The sequence below is a fragment of the Bombina bombina genome, chromosome 2 (genome assembly GCF_027579735.1).
Source record: "Bombina bombina isolate aBomBom1 chromosome 2, aBomBom1.pri, whole genome shotgun sequence".
NCBI lineage: Eukaryota > Metazoa > Chordata > Amphibia > Anura > Bombinatoridae > Bombina > Bombina bombina.
Window position 1 is genome coordinate 904,488,451 of NC_069500.1, and position 21,976 is coordinate 904,510,426.

Genomic DNA, 21,976 nt, shown 5'->3' on the forward strand with positions numbered 1-21,976 from the left:
ACGATGGTAGTCAAATACTCACAAAGGACATTGCACATCCAGTGCAATATTGAACAAGCCGAAACTTCAGAGCCGTTCGGCTAACTCCCTAAGGCAGAGACTGTTGTTACCAGAACGAGGCTCCTAGCGACCAACCCCTTCCGGTTTCGTGTCCCAATTCAAGACGCTGGCAAAGGCACTCACAAACATGTAGCGAAATGAAGGAAACCCAACCAGGCGGATCTCCCAAAGGATGTATAAAATATTGAAAGTCCCAGAGCTAGGTTTAAAAGTATTACAACACTTTATTAAAACAAGTAAAATTGTTGCTTAGCAATGCGTTTCTCGGCTGAGTGCCGTTTCATCAGGCTATATCCAATATATTATTAATATATTAAGTTTGACCTGAGTATCGCTTTAAGCAGCGGATACTGCTTTTGAGCCCTTGCAGGGCAGGTGTGCACATACAAGCCTGCTTTTCCACAATATACTAAGCAATGGACCACTGCTTCATGCCCTTTCTGCCATCTCTGAGTTATCAGAAACTAAACACAATGAACATGTTTGCTTGTGGTGATTGACAGGCCCTGCTTTTGCGCAAATGATAATGGTACATCCAGGCAGCGGACTTCACAAAGGCAAGCAAGTTCCCAAGTCAGGAACCTTACCCGTCTGACAACTGATACACGAAGCACAATATGTAAAAGTTTATATATCAGCATGAAAACTGCATGAAAGTTTGTCATGTATTCACATTTTTTAAGGAACCATATTGTACAACAATAAAAACACTAAGGGCCAGATTATCTAAAGCTCGCAGGCACGGAAATAAATCACACCAAATATTTGTTTTTGTAAGCATTATATTGTAATGTATATGTATCTCCTTCACATCAAGAACCTGCATTGCTAAAATCTTCCTTTTTAAAAAAAAATAAAAAAAATCTTTATCACAATTAAAAAATAAATAAATCCATTTTAAAATAGTTTGATGGACCTTGCAGTGCTGACTTCATCAGGCCCTAAGCACAAAGTTAAAGAGACATTACGGTAACATTTTAAATGCACAATCTTTGAATGGAAACATATTTGCAATATACATGTTTTGGTAAAAATGCTTCTAGTAAAAGTTATCTCTCTGTTTTAGTGTTAGCATTTTTCTCTGCATGTGCATGTGAAGCACAGCTAGATATTCTATGTGCACCAGCATTTTAAATACTATAGCTGTTCAGAGCACCAGTGGGGCTTGTATGATGTCACCAATTAACAAATTCAGCCATTACCAGATGATGCCAGCACCCTAGGCTCTCTTAGCTAGTGCTGTATTTAAAATGCTAGTGCACGATGCATACTTAAATACAATTTTGAGACAGCTATAGCTTTTATTAGAAGCATTTTTGCTAATATATGTAAATTACAAATATGCTTCTATTCCAATTTTGGCTGGAATGTCCCTTTTAATTTTAAAGCTTGTATATTAGCAAGAAAACCACAAAATAAGCTTGTTTCTTTGTGTGAAAACCACATAAAAATTGAAAAAATGATCATTCAGGTTTTTTGAGGAAAACAATAATTTTTATGTGGCTGAGACAAATCCAAGTGGGTTTTGAATAGCAACTCTGTACATTGGGCAAAAGGTATCAAGCTATGGAGGCAGGTGCTACGCAGGCTCGGTCATTTGAGTCAGCAAACCTGTAGTTAAAGTGATGTGAAACTCAAAAAATGTCTTTTGTGATTCAGACAGAACATACCATTTTTTTTTTACAATTTACTTCTATTATCAAATTTGCTTTGTTCCAATTATATTTTGTGTTGAAGAGATTCCTTGGTGGTGTCTTCCTCTATGTTGTGTTAAAAGTATATATACAAAGATGCAAGGGGGTATTAGGAGGGCACTAAAAATAGCTAAAGTTTCCCAAAATCGTGTATAATAACAGTATCGAACAATATATATATATATTATAAACAAAATTTATTTTATTTTAATATTTGACTGTTTTATCAATAAAAAATCAATAAAAATCATGATGTCTCCCTTAGAAATACATATATAAAAGAGACTATATTTACTCACTAAGTACAGTATATATAAAAAAACACCTTTGGATTAATACCATATAATAATCACTGGATCCTTAAATACTTTAAAAACTTTGAGGAGAAAAAAAGCTGAAAAAAACACGCTTAAAAATGTGTTAGAAAGAACAACCACCTCTGTATATATTGCATCCACATTTTATGATAGTAGTTTTATACACAGATCTCTAAACAGAGAATATTCTTAAGTGGTAAGTGTAGTTGGTGATCTGGATGGTATCACAATATAGTCTTTTCTAGGCAATAGTATACAGTCTTTTATGTATCTTACTTGTGTACCTTAGTTTGTCCTAGAATCAGATATAATCAATTTTCCTCCTATTACACCTGCGCTGTTTCTTTTATGCTGCTGCGATGTTAGGCTTCCAATTGGCCGCTCACCGTCATGTGACTTATTTCCCTTTCGTCACAGGCTGTTGTAAATAGTAACGGACTAAGTTCCCATACACAAAATAGATACAATAGTATTACCTAGTTTGTAGTGCTTGCTCTTAGTGTTAGAAACACGCAAGCTGTCACACCAGTTCCAAGGTGGTATATATCGATGTTAGATGCTGGTCACAATATAACCCAGGTTATGTCGATTGTATAGGTTGATTCTCATCCACAAAACTTTGTCCGTTACTTAGATAAGGTTCTTCATGTGGTTTTCCTTACCACTGTTGCAAAACACACTGCCTCTAAAATGTCAACGCGTTTCACCCAGTTCTGGGCTTTTTCAAGATAGGTTTTAGGCAGGAAGGTGGTGCTTTTAAAGACCTATGTGTTCTGTTATTGGTCCAATGTAAATTGTTGTCCATTTTGACTTAAGGTGGAATTTGGAGTAACATTCTTGCAAAACTGCTGCCAGAAAGTGCTCCAGAAATGGGCCGGCTCCTAAGCATACATCCCTGCTTTACAACAAAAGATGCCAAAAGAAAAAAGAAAATTGTTAATAGAAGTAAATTAGAAAGTTGTTTCAAATCACAGGCTCTATCTGAATCATAAAATAAAAAATTGGGGTTTAAGATAATCTCTCTGCCACCTCAGAAGGGGCAGAGTTCAATCACCCGAAACTTGCTTGTTAGAGATAATAAACAGGCCCTTCTCTCACTTAATTGGTCACTTAAGGTCAGGAAACTGCTTGTTTAATAGCAAACATGGTCTGCATTTCATAGCTGGGAACATTGCTTGCTTTCTGATAACTCGGCCCATACAGCTGCCTAAGGTATGAAAAACTGCAAGCCATTTTGTTTTCTGCAACCATCAATGTGTCTATAGATGTGTTTCGACTGTGACAACATGCACATGATTTTGTATAGCAGGTGCCCATATTTCCACGCATATTTGCCTGTATGCTTGGAATATGAATCTTGATATATTTGTAATTAAACAAATAAACAAGATCATATTCAAGATTGCAGGAATACCATATGTAGAGGGACAACATTTTCTCTTTTCTTTATCAAACACCTCTGTCAACGGTATGACATTTAGAACATAATATTAACTATTATTAAACTAATATATAATTTTGAAACTTTTGAATAAGACTATTAAAAAAACATTCAGTTATGTGATAATACAAATGGAAAAATTTTAATGTATGTTCATGTAACATATTTTCTACAATCTCTCCCTCCAGGACTGAAAATCATTTAATTATAGATTTAACTCAGCGCCCTAATGTTATGCCTATTTCAAAGATGTGCTACAATTGACAGATTGAATTAGTAAATTATATATATTTAAAAAAGCTTGCAGGGAAATCCAGTAATAGAGTTCAACTCGAAAGAAATTGGGGTTACGTTAATAAAATAACATTTTTAAAAGCAACATCACTTGTGTGGTGCTTTGTGTGAATATATTTTACCAAATAAAAGTTTTCAGGTGTAATTAGACAATAGATTTTTTTTGTAATGAATCCCAAGTTAAGAAGTATATTTTGTTATGATAAAATTGCAGGCTTTTACCATTCTGCAATACCTAAATTTCATCTGTGTGCAAACCATCTTCTACTGCAAAAATATAATCCGTTTAGATAAGCTATACGTTAATCCTACTGCATTGCAGTTCAGCATTTATGAATTTTTATGTGCAATACTATGCCTGGTACTAGAAAAAATATAGCAATGACAAAGGAAATGAATATTTGAGAAATGTTACTAAAAAAAAATTACTGTGATTTTAATCTACAATATTCAGATTGTTATTGTTCATTTTACTCAAAAAATCCTTGTTGTTTTATAACAGGTTCTTCACAGTGTGAGATAGAAGAAAGACTTTTTCAGAAGCTTTTTACCCATTACAACCATTTCATACGACCAGTCGAAAATGTATCTGATCCTGTTACCGTGCATTTTGAGGTGGCAATAACTCAGCTTGTTAATGTGGTAAGATAATTTAGTATATAATGAAGACATTTTGTTTTGTCATAAAAAAACTAAGTTTGTACCAGATCTTCTATTCTGACAAGAAGAAATACAATTCACAGAAAATCACAATTATATTTCTCTTCTTAAAAAACAAACAAACAATATATAGGCTGAAGAGAGAAACACAGTGGGCTAGATTACAAGTGGCACAGTATTTTTTACCGTGATTGCGAAAGCTCTGCTAGTATTGCTCCAGTCGGGTTGCATTTGTATTAAAAGTTAACCATTTTTTTATTTTGCACAAGTGGTAACCCGAATGGAGATAAAAATTTGACAAAAAAACACCCACTCTCTCGCGCAAACACCATGACATATTCTCATTAGTGCAAACCCCGAATATTTCATATTCCAATGTTCTTTAACATGTTTGTTTGTAATATTCGCATGCCTGATTGCATGCTGTAATATGTGCATACCTGATCGCATGCTGTAATATGCGCATACATGACATGAAAATATTAAAAAAATGTATACATATATATTTATTTGTAGTTTAAGAGGACAGGGTTTAAATAGCTCTAATCCTGATAATAACAGAGATGTATATATATATATATATATATATATATATTAAAAAGTATATTTGGTGATCTCACATTAAATACCTACAGCTAGATTACGAGTTGTGCGTTAGGGTAAAAAAGCAGCATTAAGAGGTCCTAACGCTGCTTTTTCCCTACCGCTGCTATTACGAGAAGAGTCTTGCAGGTTTAGGGTCACCGCACACTTCTTTGGCCTTACCGCAAAACAACTTACGTAAACTTTGTAAAGTCTTTTTTCTATGTGACTTCCATAGCGCTGATATTACGAGTCTGTCCTGGGAGGCCAAAAAGTGAGCGGTACACCCTACCCTGTCAAAAGTCCTAACGCATTTAAAAGTCAGTAGTTATGAGTTTTATGGTACAACGCCGTAACATAAAACTCATAACTAAAGTGTTAAAAAGTACACTAACACCCATAAACTGCCTATTAGCCCCTAAACCGAGGCCCTCCCACATCACAAATACTAAAATAATTTTTTTAACCCCTAATCTGCCGCTCCGGACACCACCGCCACCTACATTATATGTATGAACCCCTAATCTGCTGACCCCAACATCGCTGACACCTACATTATATTTATTAACCCCTAATCTGCCACCCCCAATGTCGCCGCCACCTACCTACACTTATTAACCCCTAATCTGCTGCCCCCAAAGTCACCGCCACTATAATTAACATATTAACCCCTAAACCGCCACACTCCCAAATATTTTTTAAATATTATTAACCCCTAATCTGCTGGCCCTAACATCGGCACCACCTATCTACATTTATTAACCCCTAATCTGCCGCCCCATCATCGCCGCCACTATATTAAAGTTATTAACCCCTAAACCTAAGTCTAACCCTAAAGCTAACACCCACTAACTTAAATATAATTTAAATAAATCTAAATACATATTCCTATCATTAACTAAATTATTCCTATTTAAAACTAAATACTTACATATAAAATAAACCCTAAGATAGCTACAATATAACTAATAGTTACATTGTAGCTAGCTTAGGGTTTATTTTTATTTTACAGGCAAGTTTGTATTTATTTTAACTAGGTAGAATAGTTATTAACTATTTAATAACTACCTAGCTAAAATAAATATAAAAGTACCAGTAAAATAAAACCTAACCTAAGTTACACTAACACCTAACACTACACTATAATTAAATAAATTAACTAAATTAAATACAATTAAATAAATTAAATTAGTTAAAGTACAAAAACCCCCCCACTAAATTACAGAAAATAATAAACAAATTACAGAAATTTAAACTAATTACACCTAATCTAATAGCCCTATTAAAATAAAAAGCCCCCCCAAAATAAAAAAAAACCCTAGCCTAAACTAAACTACCAATAGCCCTTAAAAGGGCTTTTTGCGGGGCATTTTCCCAAAGTAATCAGCTCTTTTACCTGTAAAAAAAATGCAAACAACCCCCCCAACAGTAAAACCCACCACCCACACAACCAACCCCCCAAATAAAATACTAGCTAAAAAAACCTAAGCTCCCCATTGCCCTAAAAATGGCATTTGGATGGGCATTGCCCTTAAAAGGGCAGTTAGCTCTTTTGCAAGCCCAAACCCCTAATCTAAAAAATAAACCCACCCAACACACCCTTAAAAAAACCCTAACACTAACCCCCTGAAGATCGACTTACTGGGAGATGTCTTCCTCCAAGCCGGGCGAAGTAGTCCTCCAGACGGGCAGAAGTCTTCATCCAAGCTGGGCAGAAATGGTCCTCCAGATGGGCAGAAGTCTTTATCCAGACAGCATCTTCTATCTTCATCCATCCGGCACGGAGCGGCTCCATCTTCAAGACATCTGACGCGGAGCATGCTCTTCTTCCGACGACTAAAACAGAATGAAGGTACCTTTAAGTGACGTCATCCAAGATGGCGTCCCTTAGATTCCGATTGGCTCATAGAATTCTATCAGCCAATCGGAATTAAGGTAGAAAAAATCCTATTGGCTGATGCAATCAGCCAATAGGATTGAAGTTCAATCCTATTGGCTGATCCTATCAGCCCATAGGATTGAGCTTGCATTCTAATTTACACACCCAAGAGTTTGACAAAGGCACTATAAAGGCAATCTCCTCCTGTTTCAAAATTAATTAAATTATGGGGTATATATTGTCCAGGTTTAATTCTCATTTACATTTGAGGAGTGGTGCTCACATTTGTTTACTCAACTTTCAAAAAAGTATGTTGAACTGTGTTCCACAAATAGAAATGCTTAAACAGCACTCTGTGCCCAGACTAATGTAAAAGTAGGAAAAGATGCTTAAAATTTAACTTTTATTTATTAATTTATTTAAAAGATGGGTAGACAATACAAAAAGTGATTAAAATCCATATCAGAGACAATGTGCTACTCTCATAAGGTGTCTAACTTATTTATCCAATCCGGCCTTTTGTGATTATATAATGTGTTGGGGACACTTTGATTGTGTAATTTCAGAGTAACCGCTGTATTTACCAGATTAGCTGTGATCATTTGGTTAATGGATTTTGACCATTATCAAAAGCCCTATTTTTGGGTTAGCATCTATCGGTCAATTAACTTCTATATTTATACTTGTGTTACCCTTGATCTGGGAATTGATGGTATTACTTAAATTATATTGCCTATTTTGTCCGCAATCCTCATCATCAATTGCGGGATTTGTTACATATATAGAGTTATACTCAAATCCCTGGCTCAATAGTTATGCTTCAACTATGTTCTTATACGTTGCCTTTAATCCTTATTTACGTATTTGTATGTATGTGTGAAATTAACAATATTTACTGAGCTTGTGCTTAATTATTCCTACTGAATGATCGTATATCATTTATTATATAACTTTGAATCCACAGTTGATTATTGTGTCATTCCATATATACTGTAACAATAATTGCATTGATATTGTTAGTTTATTTGTTACTCAATAATAATTAAATGTTACAGCTATGGGGTGAATTGTATATGCAAATATATATTGAGCTTGTTTTCTCATTCAATTTACTTCAACTGTGATTGTCTGTACTCTATTTTCAAATGCTGTATTTATTAAGGGGTTCTTAGTAGATGTATTTATTATCAAATATATTTTTGGCTCAGTATTTATTTCATTAGTAAACACCACTAATGGTATATATATGCCAGTATCAATTATTGGATCACCTGAATTGTTTTTGTTAGTTGACGTTTTAATTATTATGTAAATACCACTGAATATATTATCTTTAAATCCACAGCATTTATTTGCTTGGTAAGCGCCACTAATTGTATATACTGTATATGCTGTTATCAATTGTTGAATCTTTTGTGATTATGTTCGGTAGTTGGCGTTAGGATTATTGTGTGAATACCACTGAATACTTTGTCTTTAAATCCACAGTGCTATGTTGTGTATTCATACTGTTCGTTTGTCACAGGTTCCAAAACTTTGGACATTTCTACAATGATCAGTTTATAGCATTTTTCTGTATTCTATATTCGTACAGCTTATCTCCCATATAATAGTAATAATCTACAGGTATTTTTAAAGCATTAGGTATTGTATAATAATCAATTTGTAATGTTTTCTGTATTGTATATTCATACAGCTTATCTACCATGTAGCAGTAGTAATATTACAGGTTTCTTTGGAGCTTTTAACACTCTACAATAGTCAATCTGTAACGTTTTCTATATTATATATTCACACAGTTTCTCTATCATATAGTAGAAGTAATATGCAAGCTTGTCCCGCTTTGGGTCCTAAATCTATCACAAGTATGCAATCGTTCTGTTTCTATGGTTGGTTTGTTGCTACCCAATATCGTTATTTACAGCATTTCCCATTGGGTGGTCTAATAGCGGTTATTCTATCTTATTATATATATATATAAACTTGGCTTTATCAAAGGCGCCGGGCCGCCGTGGTTTAAAATATTTATGTCATTACGTTGGTGGAAGTCCCACCTCTCTTCATATAGTGATTGGCTTATTACGGGTGTCCATATTCTCTAGGCAGCCTATTGGGATCTGTAATGAATTGCTCAGTTTATTTAAGGAGGTATTGGCTTTTGCCATATATTCCTATGTCTTTTTTTGTGGTTATTTTATTAAGGGCTATTTTATTAAGGGCTATATATTTAAGGTGGACTTTCAACAATATGAAATAGTCCAATTTGTTGCTTTTCTGTATGTTTTATTTTATTTCATAATGTATGTCCAACACTTTGGTTTTGTCACTTTCATCATTTTAAAATAAATAAATATTTTTTATTTTTGTAACTTTTTACTTTTTGATTCTCTTGTTTTTATTGATTTGTTTCATGGGGAGAATTTTTCACAATTTATTTCATAGGGAAGATTTTTCTATCACACATTTAAACTTTTTTAATGGGATAAGCAATATATAGAGGCGCCAATAGTGCAGATCAATAGTAACTTGTAAGTGTTTATATCCAATTATATACACAGGGTACTCACATGTATATGAGGCAATCTGTTATGCCTATAGGGACAGGCTGGATTTCAACAGCAATCCAGCTGGCTGATCCATACGATGAAAGAAAGGCAGTGAATTGGTGTATATAATACACACCCTAGATGTAGCGTAGCAAAAAACCATACATAGCACTATGAGTGAATAAAAATAAAAACATATATATTTATTTAAAAGTATAAAAATTTGACACTCATCTCAGTGCCAGAACAAGTATGGCAAATAGAGAAACAGTGCGACGCGTTTCTCAGATGACCTGTTTCCTCAGGCATGTTTCTCATCAATATTTAACATCCTTATATAGGGCTACGCTACTACAAACACCTAAAACCCCACCCCTTGCAATATTGACAGTGAGGACCAATCACAAACCTTCATTTGGACAGCACCCACCCTGCTGCAGGAGTATCAAATAATATTCTGCTAAAAACATTATTGTAAGCTATATATGTAGAGCTGTTCAATAGTTTCTCTAGTTGTTTATATGTAAATTGATATTTGGTGCATATTGCACTATTCTTATAGTTGAATGACTAAAATTATCCTAACTCGTGAATGCTACCACCTAATTGGTTGCTATAGCTGTCTATCAATAGTTCCAAAAATGGCCGTCCATACTACTATCTAATTGGACGATATTGCCGTCAATCAACTATTATGCGCGGCAAAAAAACAACGAGTATAAACATAGAAAGAGGTGCCGTCTAATTGGCCGATATTGCCGTCAATCAAGAAACAACAACTAGATTCTATATCGAATCCATAACTGAATGTGCCACCAATGGGATTCCCGAGATCAGACAACACCTCTTTCCCTGTCCGCACTCGTTTACGTATTGGCCATCCCGATGTAAACAAAGGATCCCATTGGTACTCATACTAAGAGACAAAGAATGCCGTCCCCGCAAGCCGAATAAGAACAATCACTATCCACCTATCCATATAACAATCATATAAGTGTATCCAATAGTCTCATATTGTAAAGAAAAAGGACAGATCAAAATACTTATACATATATAGTCAATCTCTATTAGAATATTTATTAGATGTTAACCTAATGTGGTAGTGACAGCAGGAAGGAAACCCCTAATAATAGCACCATTGATAGCCAATATTGTTCTACATCATCCCCTTTATAAAGTGATTCTACTAACAATTAAATAAGTGTGTGTGGATGAATCTTTGGGGTATTCTCCCAATACTATTCAGATTGTTATATATAAACAATCTTCAAAGTGAAATAATCAAGCTGTATGATTTTTTTATATATAAACCATATTAAGAGGTTCAACCAAGGAACCATAATATAAAAATAATAATAATAATAATAATGATAATAATAAAAGATAGGTGTATAAACTCTCCTAGTTATAAAGTGATTTACCATAACCCAATAGGGAATGTGGTAATGTACTATTAAATATACTAGTTCATATGTGGACTGATGACTAATGTGATCATCATTATAATACCAAGTGTATAATCTAAATAATTTAAAATGGTGTATAATACTACACGTATATATATAAATAATAATATATGCTAGTGAGTATAAAAAATCCTAAGTGAATATCATAATTTCCAATAAATGTGAAAAATTGTTTAGCAGCAGGGGGGATGTCACTAAGTGAATATCATAATTTCCAATAAATGTGAAAAATTGTTTAGTAGCAGGGGGGATGTCACCAAACTCTGGTGTGCAATCAATGACATAATCTAAAAAGGTCCAAGAGAGAACATATGCACAATTACCAATCAATGTATGGAATTATTATAGTTAATAACTATAATATACAAGCAAATAAAAATCTATTTATTAAACTAAGCTAGACAAATGCAGTGGAATCCAAAACTTCATTTAGCCCTAGAGGGAAGAGTGTTTGGAATTTAAAAATCCAATAAGTCTCCCTTTGTCTAAGACGGGTAAATCTATTATAATGATGACTACTGGGGACACTTTCCAGGGGTGTGATTTTAAATTGACACCTACCCTGAATGCTTTTATTGCATCTATGTCTAGAAACACTGTGCTTAGTTGATTTTTTAATGACATTCCTTTTATGTTCCCCCCATCTAAGTCGAACCTTTCTGCAAGTGCGTCCAATATATTGGATCCCACATGCACAACTAAGTGCATATATCACATAGCTTGAATTACAAGACAGGTGTTCCATAATACGATATTCTTCACCTGTTGTGTGTGACATTATAGATTGTGTACCATGGGTAATGGATTTGCACATGTGGCAGCGACTATGTCCACATCTATAAGTACCATAACTGTTGTGTGTATTCCTAATGTTGTAATTCTGATTCTTATCTCTAATTTTTTGGGCTTTAATAGATTTTTTGGTCATAACAACCTTACTGGGAGCCAGTTTTTGTTTCAGTTTTGGTGCTCTCCTGTATACAATCCTAGGTTGAGAGGTCAATACTTTCTTTAATATAGGATCTCTAAGGAGGATGGGCCAGTGCTTTCTTAATACTCTATTAACTGCCTTAAAGTTCGAATTAAATTGGGTGACAAAGAGGGGTTGTCCCTGTGTACCATTATTTTCTTTCTCCTATTAAAAAAAAAAAAAAAAAAAAAAGAATTCCAAAAAGGAACTATTTAGATTGTATCATTCATAGATAATTTTAGTAAATGTGATTGGTGATAATAGTGATTTATGTAGTAAGTTGTGTGTGAGTTGTACCTATGAACCCCTAATCTGCTGCCCCCAACATCGCCGACACCTACATTATATTTATTAACCCCTAATCTGTCGCCCCTAACGTCGCCGCCACTATAATAAACATATTAACACCTAAACCGCCGCACTCCCGCCTCGCAAACATTAGTTGAATATTATTAACCCCTAACATCGCCTCCACCTACCTACATTTATTAACCCCTAATCTGCCGCCCCAACGTTGCCACCACTATATTAAAGTTATTAACCCCTAAACCTAAGTCTAACCCTAAACCTAACACCCACTAACTTAAATATAATTTAAATAAATTTAAATAATTATTCCTATCATTAGCTTAATTATTCCTATTTAAAACTAAATACTTACCTGTAAAATAAACCCTAAGATAGCTACAATATAACTAATAGTTACATTGTAGCTAGCTTAGGGTTTATTTTTATTTTACAGGCAAGTTTGTATTTATTTTAACTAGGTAGACTAGTTATTAAATAGTTATTAACTATTTAATAACTACCTAAAATAAATACAAAAGTAACTGTAAAATAAAACCTAACCTAAGTTACAATAACACCTAACACTACACAATAATTAACTAAATTAAATACAATTAAATAAATTAAATTAAATTAGCTAAAGTACAAAAAACCCCACTAAATTAAACAACAAATTACAGAAATTTAAACTAATTACACCTAATCTAATAGCCCTATTAAGATAAAAAAGCCCCCCAAAATAAAAAAAAACCCTAGCCTAAACTAAACTACCAATAGCCCTTAAAAGGGCCTTTTGCGGGGCATTGCCTCAAAGTAATCAGCTCTTTTACCTGTAAAAAAAAATACAAACAACCCCCCAACAGTAAAACCCACCACCCACACAACCAACCACCCAAATAAAATACTTTCTAAAAAAACCTAAGCTCCCCATTGCCCTGGAAAGGGCATTTGGATGGGCATTGCCTTTAAAGGGGCAGTTAGCTCTTTTGCAAGCCCAAACCCCTAATCTACAAAATAAACCCACCCAATACACCCTTAAAAAACCTAACACTAACCCCATGAAGATCGACTTACCGGGAGACGTCTTCATCCAAGCCGGGCGAAGTGGTCCTCCAGACGGGAAGAAGTCTTCATCCAAGCTGGGCAGAAGTGGTTCTAAAGATGGGCAGAAGTCTTCATCCAGACGGCATCTTCTATCTTCATTCATCTGGCGCAGAGCGGCTCGATCTTTAAGACATCCAACGCGGAGCATCCTCTTCTTCTGACGACTAAAACAGAATGAAGGTACCTTTAAGTGACATCATCCAAGATGGCGTTCCTTAGATTCCGACTGGCTGATAGAATTCTATCAGCCAATCGGAAATTAAGGTAGAAAAATTCCTATTGGCTGATTGGAACAGCCAATAGAATGCAAGCTCAATCCTATTGGCTGATTGGATCAGCCAATAGGATTGAACTTCAATCCTATTGGCTGATTTAGGGGTTAATAACTTTAATATAGTGGCGACGTTGGGGGCGGCAGATTAGGGGTTAATAAATGTAGGTAGGTGGCGGTGATGTTAGGGCCGGCAGATTAGGGGTTAATAATATTTAACTAATGTTTGCGAGGCGGTTTAGGGTTTAATATATTTATTATAGTGGCGGCGACGTTGGGGGCGGCAGATTAGGGGTTAAAAAGTGTAGGTAGGTGGTGGTGACATTGGGGGTGGCATATTAGGAGTTAATAAATATAATGTAGGTGTCGGCGGTGTCCGGAGAGGCAGATAAGGGGTTAATATTATAATGTAGGTGTCGGCGATGTCGGGGGCGGCAGATTAGGGGTTAATAAGTGTAAGATTAGGGGTGTTTAGACTCGGGGTTCATGTTAGGATGTTAGGTGTAAACATACATTTTATTTCCCCATAGGAATCAATGGGGCTGCGTTAAGGAGTTTTACGCTGCTTTTTTGCAGGTGTTAGATTTTTTTCAGCCGGCTCTCCCCGTTGATCCCTATGGGGAAATCATGCACGAGCACGTTACACCAGCTCACCGCTGACTTAAGCAGCGCTGGTATTGGAGTGCAGTAATGAGCAAAATTTTGCTCAACGTTCACTTCTAGTCTTCTAACGACGGGTTTCTGAAAACTCGTAATACCAGCGCTGCATGTAAGTGAGCGGTGAGTGAAAACTGCTCGTTAGCACCGCATAGCCTCTAACGAAAACTCATAATCTGGGCCCTAGTTTCTTATTTGCTAGTTGTTAGCGTATATATATATGCTTATATTCGTGGTATATGTAGAAATGTTAGTATGCTGAAAATAATTATTGCCACAAAAAAATACCTTATTGAATGGTATTACAATACAATAAAAAGGATTAAAAATTAGAAAAAAGGGGATAGTTGATATAATGGGGTATATTTACCAATGTGCGAGCGGACATGATTCGAAGTAGCGTATCATGTCCGCTGCACATCGTGGCGCATCGATAAATGCCGGCAGTTCTTGTGAACTGCTGGTGCAATGCCGCCCCCTGCAGATTTGCGGCCTATCAGTCGCTAGCAGGGGGTGTCAATCTACCCGATCATATTCGTTCAGGTTGATTTCTGTCCGGCGCCTCAGAGCAAGCGGACAAGTTATGGAGCAGCGGTCTTTAGACTACTGCTTCATAACTTCTTAATAACTTCTGGGGCATACGGAGCTTGATAAATATGCCCCAATGTATACTGTATAGAATACAAAGAATCAAATTCAGAGAATTAAATGATGGATTAAATATACAAGTTCATTCTTGTTCACAACATCTAAACAAAATGTGCTTAACACCTCGGCTGGGTGTAAACCTTATATTCCTAGTGTAAATATTCTGAATTTACTACTTGCAAAAATTAACCCCAATCGTATGAGGTAAATTGAAGGCTCAGGAGAGGGACGATAGGATTATATCCGTGATCTGTTGGTCTATTGGTCTATTGAGTCTTCTGTTCCAGGATACACTATTCTCCTTTGTTGATTAAGATCTTTAGGTCCCTCTGGTGTCTCTTGGGGTATGGTAAACTCTGTGGTTCTCCGTATGTCTCCCAATGGTGTATATATAAATAAAGCAGAAAAAAACGCAATAGTGTTATACCGTTTAAAACAAGTTTTATTAAACATGCATCTTCAAAAAACCTGCTTACATTTAAAACCCTCAATGAAATATGAGGTAATCGAAGAGCATAAAAGAAACAGAGTGGCGATATCCACTGCAATTTCTGTATCAAGGGCGTCTTGTCCTGTAACACTCCTGGATACTGCACGGTATCAGAAAAAGTCCGGAACACTCAGTGTGTGCAACGGTCTGGTAGTTCTATGTCTTACGTGTTTCGAAGGTTAAATGTAATATAGTCCTTCTTCGTCAGAGACTGGATATGGTATGCGGTTGTTGTTTCTGCTTTAAAAAGGAAGTTTGCGGTTAATTCTAAAGTCCAGAAATACTACGGTCATGTGGACTGATATGAGGAATTCCATTTGTATTTGTCAATGATTGGAGGCTACAAGATCACTTTATCGGCTATCCTGAGATGCAGTCGATCAGCGTTTATTAAACTATTCATCACTATGATGTTAATACTAATTTCCAAGGGACGTTTTATTAAAAAAATATATGATCCTTCTCATTAATGCTGAAAGGGACCTATATCTAAAACATAAAAACTTCTAGCGAAATAGTCTTATCAATGTTGAGAAAATAAATAAATATATGTACACAATGAGGCCTATTTAACAAATGTCTGTCTGGCCCTGATCTGACAGTGCGGATCAGGTCCGACAGACATCGCTGAATGCGGAGAGAAATACGCTCTCCGTATTCAGCAATGCACCACAAGCTCACAAGAGCTGCGGGTGCAACGCCGCCCCCTGCAGACTCGCAGCCAATCGGCCGCCAGCAGGGGGGTGTCAATCAACCCGATCGTACTCGATCAGGTTGAATTCCGGCGATTCCTGTCCGTCTCATCATAGCAGGCGGACAGGGTTATGGAGCAGCAGTCTTTAGAGGCTCGCCAGAAACACTGTCCCTCAAGCTCCGTACAGAGCTTGATTGATAGGCCCCTATATGATCTATTTGCAATACAAAAACACCATTTGTTACATTTCATTGTTTACTGAATACAATCATCACTATTGGGGGAGTTATATTTAATACATTATATAAGCTACTAGTAATAAATTAAAAAAAGGAATATTACTATATATGCAATTAAAAATGTAAAATAATGTATAGAAAATACCCTATGATTGAATGAAGAAGACACACATAATTTTATACATGTTTTTATGTTTTAGGTATAGGTCCCTTTCAGCATTAATGATAAGGATCATATATTTTTTAATAAAACGTTCCTTGGAAATTAGTATTAACATCATAGTGATAAATAGTTTAATTAACGCTGATCGACTGCATCTCAGAATAGTCGATCACGTGATCTTGTAGCCTCCAATCATTGACATACACAAAAGGACGGCCTCATATCAGCCCACGTGACCGTAGCAACCAATAGCGATATCTTTCTGGATTTTAGAATTAACCACAAACTTCCTTTTTAAAGCAGAAACAACAGCCGCATACCATATACAGTCTCTGACGAAGAAGGACTATATTATATTTAACCTTCGAAATGCGCAAGACATAGAACTACCAGACCGTTGCACACACTGAGTGTTCCAAACTTTTTCTGATACCGTGCAGTATCCAGGAGTGTTACAGGACAAGACGCCCTTTATACAGAAATTGCAGTGGATATTGTCACTCTGTTTCTTTTATGCTCTTCGATTACCTCATATTTCATTGAGGGTTTTAAATGTAAGCAGTTTTTTTTAAAGATATATGTTTAATAAAACTTGTTTTAAACGGTATAACACTATTCTGCTTTATTTATATACACCATTGGGAGACATACGGAGAACCACAGAGTACCGTACCCCAAGAGACACCAGAGGGACCTAAAGATCTTAATCAACAAAGGAGAATAGTGTATCCTGGAACAGAAGATTCAACAGACCAACAGATCACGGATATAATCCTATCCATAAGGGCTGGTCTAAGAACGTCCCTCTCCTGAGCCTTCAACTTACCTCATACGATTGGGGTTATTTTTTGTAAGTAGTAAATTCAGAAGATTTACACTAGGAATATAAGGTTTACACCCCGCTGAGGTGTTGAGCACATTTTGTTTATATGTTATGAACAAGAATGAACTTGTATATTTAATCCATCATTTAATTCTCCAAATTTGATTCTTTGTATTCTATATACATTATATCAACTATCCCCTTTTTTTTTTTTTTTAATCATTTTTAATCCTATTTAATGTATTGTAATACCATTCAATAAGGTTTTTTTTGTGGCAAGTCCGAATAATTCTTTTCAGCATACTAACATTTTCTACATATACTACGAATATAAGCATATATACATGCTAACAATTAAGGGACATAATACTCATATGCTAAATCACTTGAAACTGATGCAGTATAACTGTAAAAAGCTGACAGGAAAATATCACCTGAGTATCTCTATGTAAAAAAGGAAGATATTTTACCTCACAATCTCCTCAGCTCAGCAGAGTAAGTTCTGTGTAAAAAGTTATACTCAGCTGCTCCCAGCTGCAGGTAAAAATAAAAAAAAATGAAGAAATGAACAGCAGCCAATCAGCATCAGCAGTGCTGAGGTCATGAACTCTTACTGTGATCTCATGAGATTGACTTAACTCTCATGAGATTTCATAGTAAGCTTCCTTTACCTGATTGGTGAAATAATATGAGAGTTCACGAGGCTCATCCTTTCAGCTGTCCCAGGACAGACACACTAAAATGCTGCTTAGAAATCATTTACAATGGGAGGTGGCTACTGAGGAACTTTTGAGGTAAAATATCTTTCTTTTTTACATAGAGTTGTTTAGGAGATATTTTCTAGTCAGCTTTTTACATCTATGCTGCATCACTTTCAAGTGTTTAAACATTTGGGTATTATGGCCCTTTAGCAAATAGTAAGAAACTAGGGCCTAGATTTGGAGTTTGGCGGTAGCCGTGAAAACCAGCGTTAGAGGCTCCTAACGCTGGTTTTAGGCTACCGCCGGTATTTGGAGTCAGTCAGAAAAGGGTCTAACGCTCACTTTTCAGCCGCGACTTTTCCATACCGCAGATCCCCTTACGTCAATTGCGTATCCTATCTTTTCAATGGGATCTTTCTAACGCCGGTATTTAGAGTCGTGGCTGAAGTGAGCGTTGAAAACTCCAGCCGCAGAAAAAAGTCAGTAGTTAAGAGCTTTCTGGGCTATCGCCGGTTCATAAAGCTCTTAACTACTGTGCCCTAAAGTACACTAACACCCATAAACTACCTATGTACCCCTAAACCGAGGCCCCCCCACATCGCTGACACTCTATTAAATTTTTTTAACCCCTAATCTGCCGACCGCCACCTACTTTATCCTTATGTACCCCTAATCTGCTGCCCCTAACACCGCCGACCCCTATATTATATTTATTAACCCCTAATCTGCCCCCCACAACGTTGCCGCCAGCTACCTACACTTATTAACCCCTAATCTGCCGTCCGCACGCCGCCGCCAGCTACATTATAGCTATGTACCCCTAATCTGCTGCCCCTAACACCGCCGACCCCTATATTATATTTATTAACCCCTAATCTGCCCTCCCTAACATCGCCGACACCTAACTTCAATTATTAACCCCTAATCTGCCGACCGAATCTCGCCGCTATTCTAATAAATGTATTAACCCCTAAAGCTAAGTCTAACCCTAACACTAACACCCCCCTAAATTAAATATAATTTAAATCTAATGAAATAAATTAACTCTTATTAAATAAATTATTCCTATTTAAAACTAAATACTTACCTGTAAAATAAACCCTAATATAGCTACAATATAAATCATAATTATATTATAGCTATTTTAGAATTTATATTTATTTTACAGGTAACTTTGTATTTATTTTAACCAGGTACAATAGCTATTAAATAGTTAAGAACTATTTAATAGCTAAAATAGTTAAAATAATTACAAAATTACCTGTAAAATAAATCCTAACCTAAGTTACAATTAAACCTAACACTACACGATCAATAAATAAATTAAATAAAATACCTACAATTACCTACAATTAAACCTAACACTACACTATCAATAAATTAATTAAGTACAATACCTTCAAATAACTACAATGAAATAAACTAACTAAAGTACAAAAAATAAAAAAGAACTAAGTTACAAAAAATAAAAAAATATTTACAAACATCAGAAAAATATTACAACAATTTTAAACTAATTACACCTACTCTAAGCCCCCTAATAAAATAACAAAGACCCCCAAAATAAAAAAATGCCCTACCCTATTCTAAATTACAAAAGTTCAAAGCTCTTTTACCTTACCAGCCCTGAACAGGGCCCTTTGCGGGGCATGCCCCAAAGAATTCAGCTCTTTTGCCTGTAAAAAAAAACATACACTACCCCCCCCCCCCCAACATTACAACCCACCACCCACATACCCCTAATCTAACCCAAACCCCCCTTAAATAAACCTAACACTAAGCCCCTGAAGATCTTCCTACCTTGTCTTCACCTCACCGGGTATCACCGATGCGTCCTGGCTCCAAAATCTTCATCTAAGCCCAAGCGGGGGCTAGACATCCATCATCCGACGGCTGAAGAAGTCCAGAAGAGGCTCCAAAGTCTTCATCCTATCCGGGAAGAAGAGTAGATCCGGACCGGCAACCATCATCTTCCAAGTGGCATCTTCTATCTTCATCCGATGAGGACCGGCTCCATCTTGAAGACCTCCACCGCGGACCCATCTTCTTCCGACGACGACTTCCCGACGAATGACGGTTCCTTTAAGGGACGTCATCCAAGATGGCGTCCCTCGAATTCCGATTGGCTGATAGGATTCTATCAGCCAATCGGAATTAAGGTAGGAAAATTCTGATTGGCTGATGGAATCAGCCAATCAGAATCAAGTTCAATCCGATTGGCTGATCCGATCAGCCAATCAGATTAAGCTCGCATTCTATTGGCTGATCGGAACAGCCAATAGAATGCGAGCTCAATCTGATTGGCTGATTGAATCAGCCAATCGGATTGAACTTGATTCTGATTGGCTGATTCCATTAGCCAATCAGAATTTTCCTACCTTAATTCTGATTGGCTGATAGAATCCTATCAGCCAATCGGAATTCGAGGGACGCCATCTTGGATGACGTCCCTTAAAGGAACCGTCATTCGTCGGGAAGTCGTCGTCGGAAGAAGATGGGTCCGCGGTGGAGGTCTTCAAGATGGAGCCGGTCCTCATCGGATGAAGATAGAAGATGCCGCTTGGAAGATGATGGTTGCCGGTCCGGATCTACTCTTCTTCCCGGATAGGATGAAGACTTTGGAGCCTCTTCTGGACTTCTTCAGCCGTCGGATGATGGATGTCTAGCCCCCGCTTGGGCTTAGATGAAGATTTTGGAGCCAGGACGCATCGGTGATACCCGGTGAGGTGAAGACAAGGTAGGAAGATCTTCAGGGGCTTAGTGTTAGGTTTATTTAAGGGGGGTTTGGGTTAGATTAGGGGTATGTGGGTGGTGGGTTGTAATGTTGGGGGGGTAGTGTATGTTTTTTTTTACAGGCAAAAGAGCTGAATTCTTTGGGGCATGCCCCGCAAAGGGCCCTGTTCAGGGCTGGTAAGGTAAAAGAGCTTTGAACTTTTGTAATTTAGAGCTTTGAACTTTTGTAATTTAGAATAGGGTAGGGCATTTTTTTATTTTGGGGGTCTTTGTTATTTTATTAGGGGGCTTAGAGTAGGTGTAATTAGTTTAAAATTGTTGTAATATTTTTCTGATGTTTGTAAATATTTTTTTATTTTTTGTAACTTAGTTCTTTTTTATTTTTTGTACTAGTTAGTTTATTTAATTGTATTTATTTGTAGATATTGTATTTAATTAATTTATTGATAGTGTAGTGTTAGGTTTAATTGTAGGTAATTGTAGGTATTTTATTTAATTTATTTATTGATAGTGTAGTGTTAGGTTTAATTGTAATTTAGGTTAGGATTTATTTTACAGGTAATTTTGTAATTATTTTAACTATTTTAGCTATTAAATAGTTCTTAACTATTTAATAGCTATTGTACCTGGTTAAAATAAATACAAAGTTACCTGTAAAATAAATATTAATCCTAAAATAGCTATATTATAATTTATATTGTAGCTATATTAGGATTTATTTTACAGGTAAGTATTTAGCTTTAAATAGGAATAATTTATTTAATAAGAGTTAATTAATTTCGTTAGATTTAAATTATATTTAAGTTAGGGGGGTGTTAGTGTTAGGGTTAGACTTAGCTTTAGGGGTTAATACATTTATTAGAATAGCGGTGAGCTCCAGTCGGCAGATTAGGGGTTAATGTTTGAAGTTAGGTGTCGGCGATGTTAGGGAGGGCAGATTAGGGGTTAATACTATTTATTATAGGGTTAGTGAGGCGGATTAGGGGTTAATAACTTTATTATAATAGCGATGCGGTCCGGTAGGCAGATTAGGGGTTAATAAGTGTAGGCAGGTGGAGGCGACGTTGTGGGTGGCAGATTTGGGGTTAATAAATATAATATAGGGGTCGGCGGTGTTAGGGACAGCAGATTAGGGGTACATAGGGATAATGTAAGTAGCGGCGGTTTACGGAGCGGCAGATTAGGGGTTAATAATAATATGCAGGTGTCAGTGATAGCGGGGGCGGCAGAATAAGGGTTAATAAGTGTAAGGTTAG

At 36.2% G+C, this 21,976-nt stretch overlaps 1 protein-coding gene across 1 annotated transcript in view; it reads left to right on the forward strand.

Moving 5' to 3' along the window:
* Positions 1-860: 860 nt before the first annotated feature.
* CHRNA6 (cholinergic receptor nicotinic alpha 6 subunit) overlaps positions 861-21,976 on the forward strand; it is a gene marked incomplete at its 5' end in the record, with an annotated part of 33,296 nt that continues 12,180 nt past the window's right edge. Inside the window, 2 exons of the mRNA XM_053700150.1 lie at positions 861-894; positions 4,315-4,448. Of these exons, the coding sequence (XP_053556125.1) occupies positions 861-894; positions 4,315-4,448 (168 nt within the window). The remainder of the gene's footprint in view (positions 895-4,314; positions 4,449-21,976) is intronic.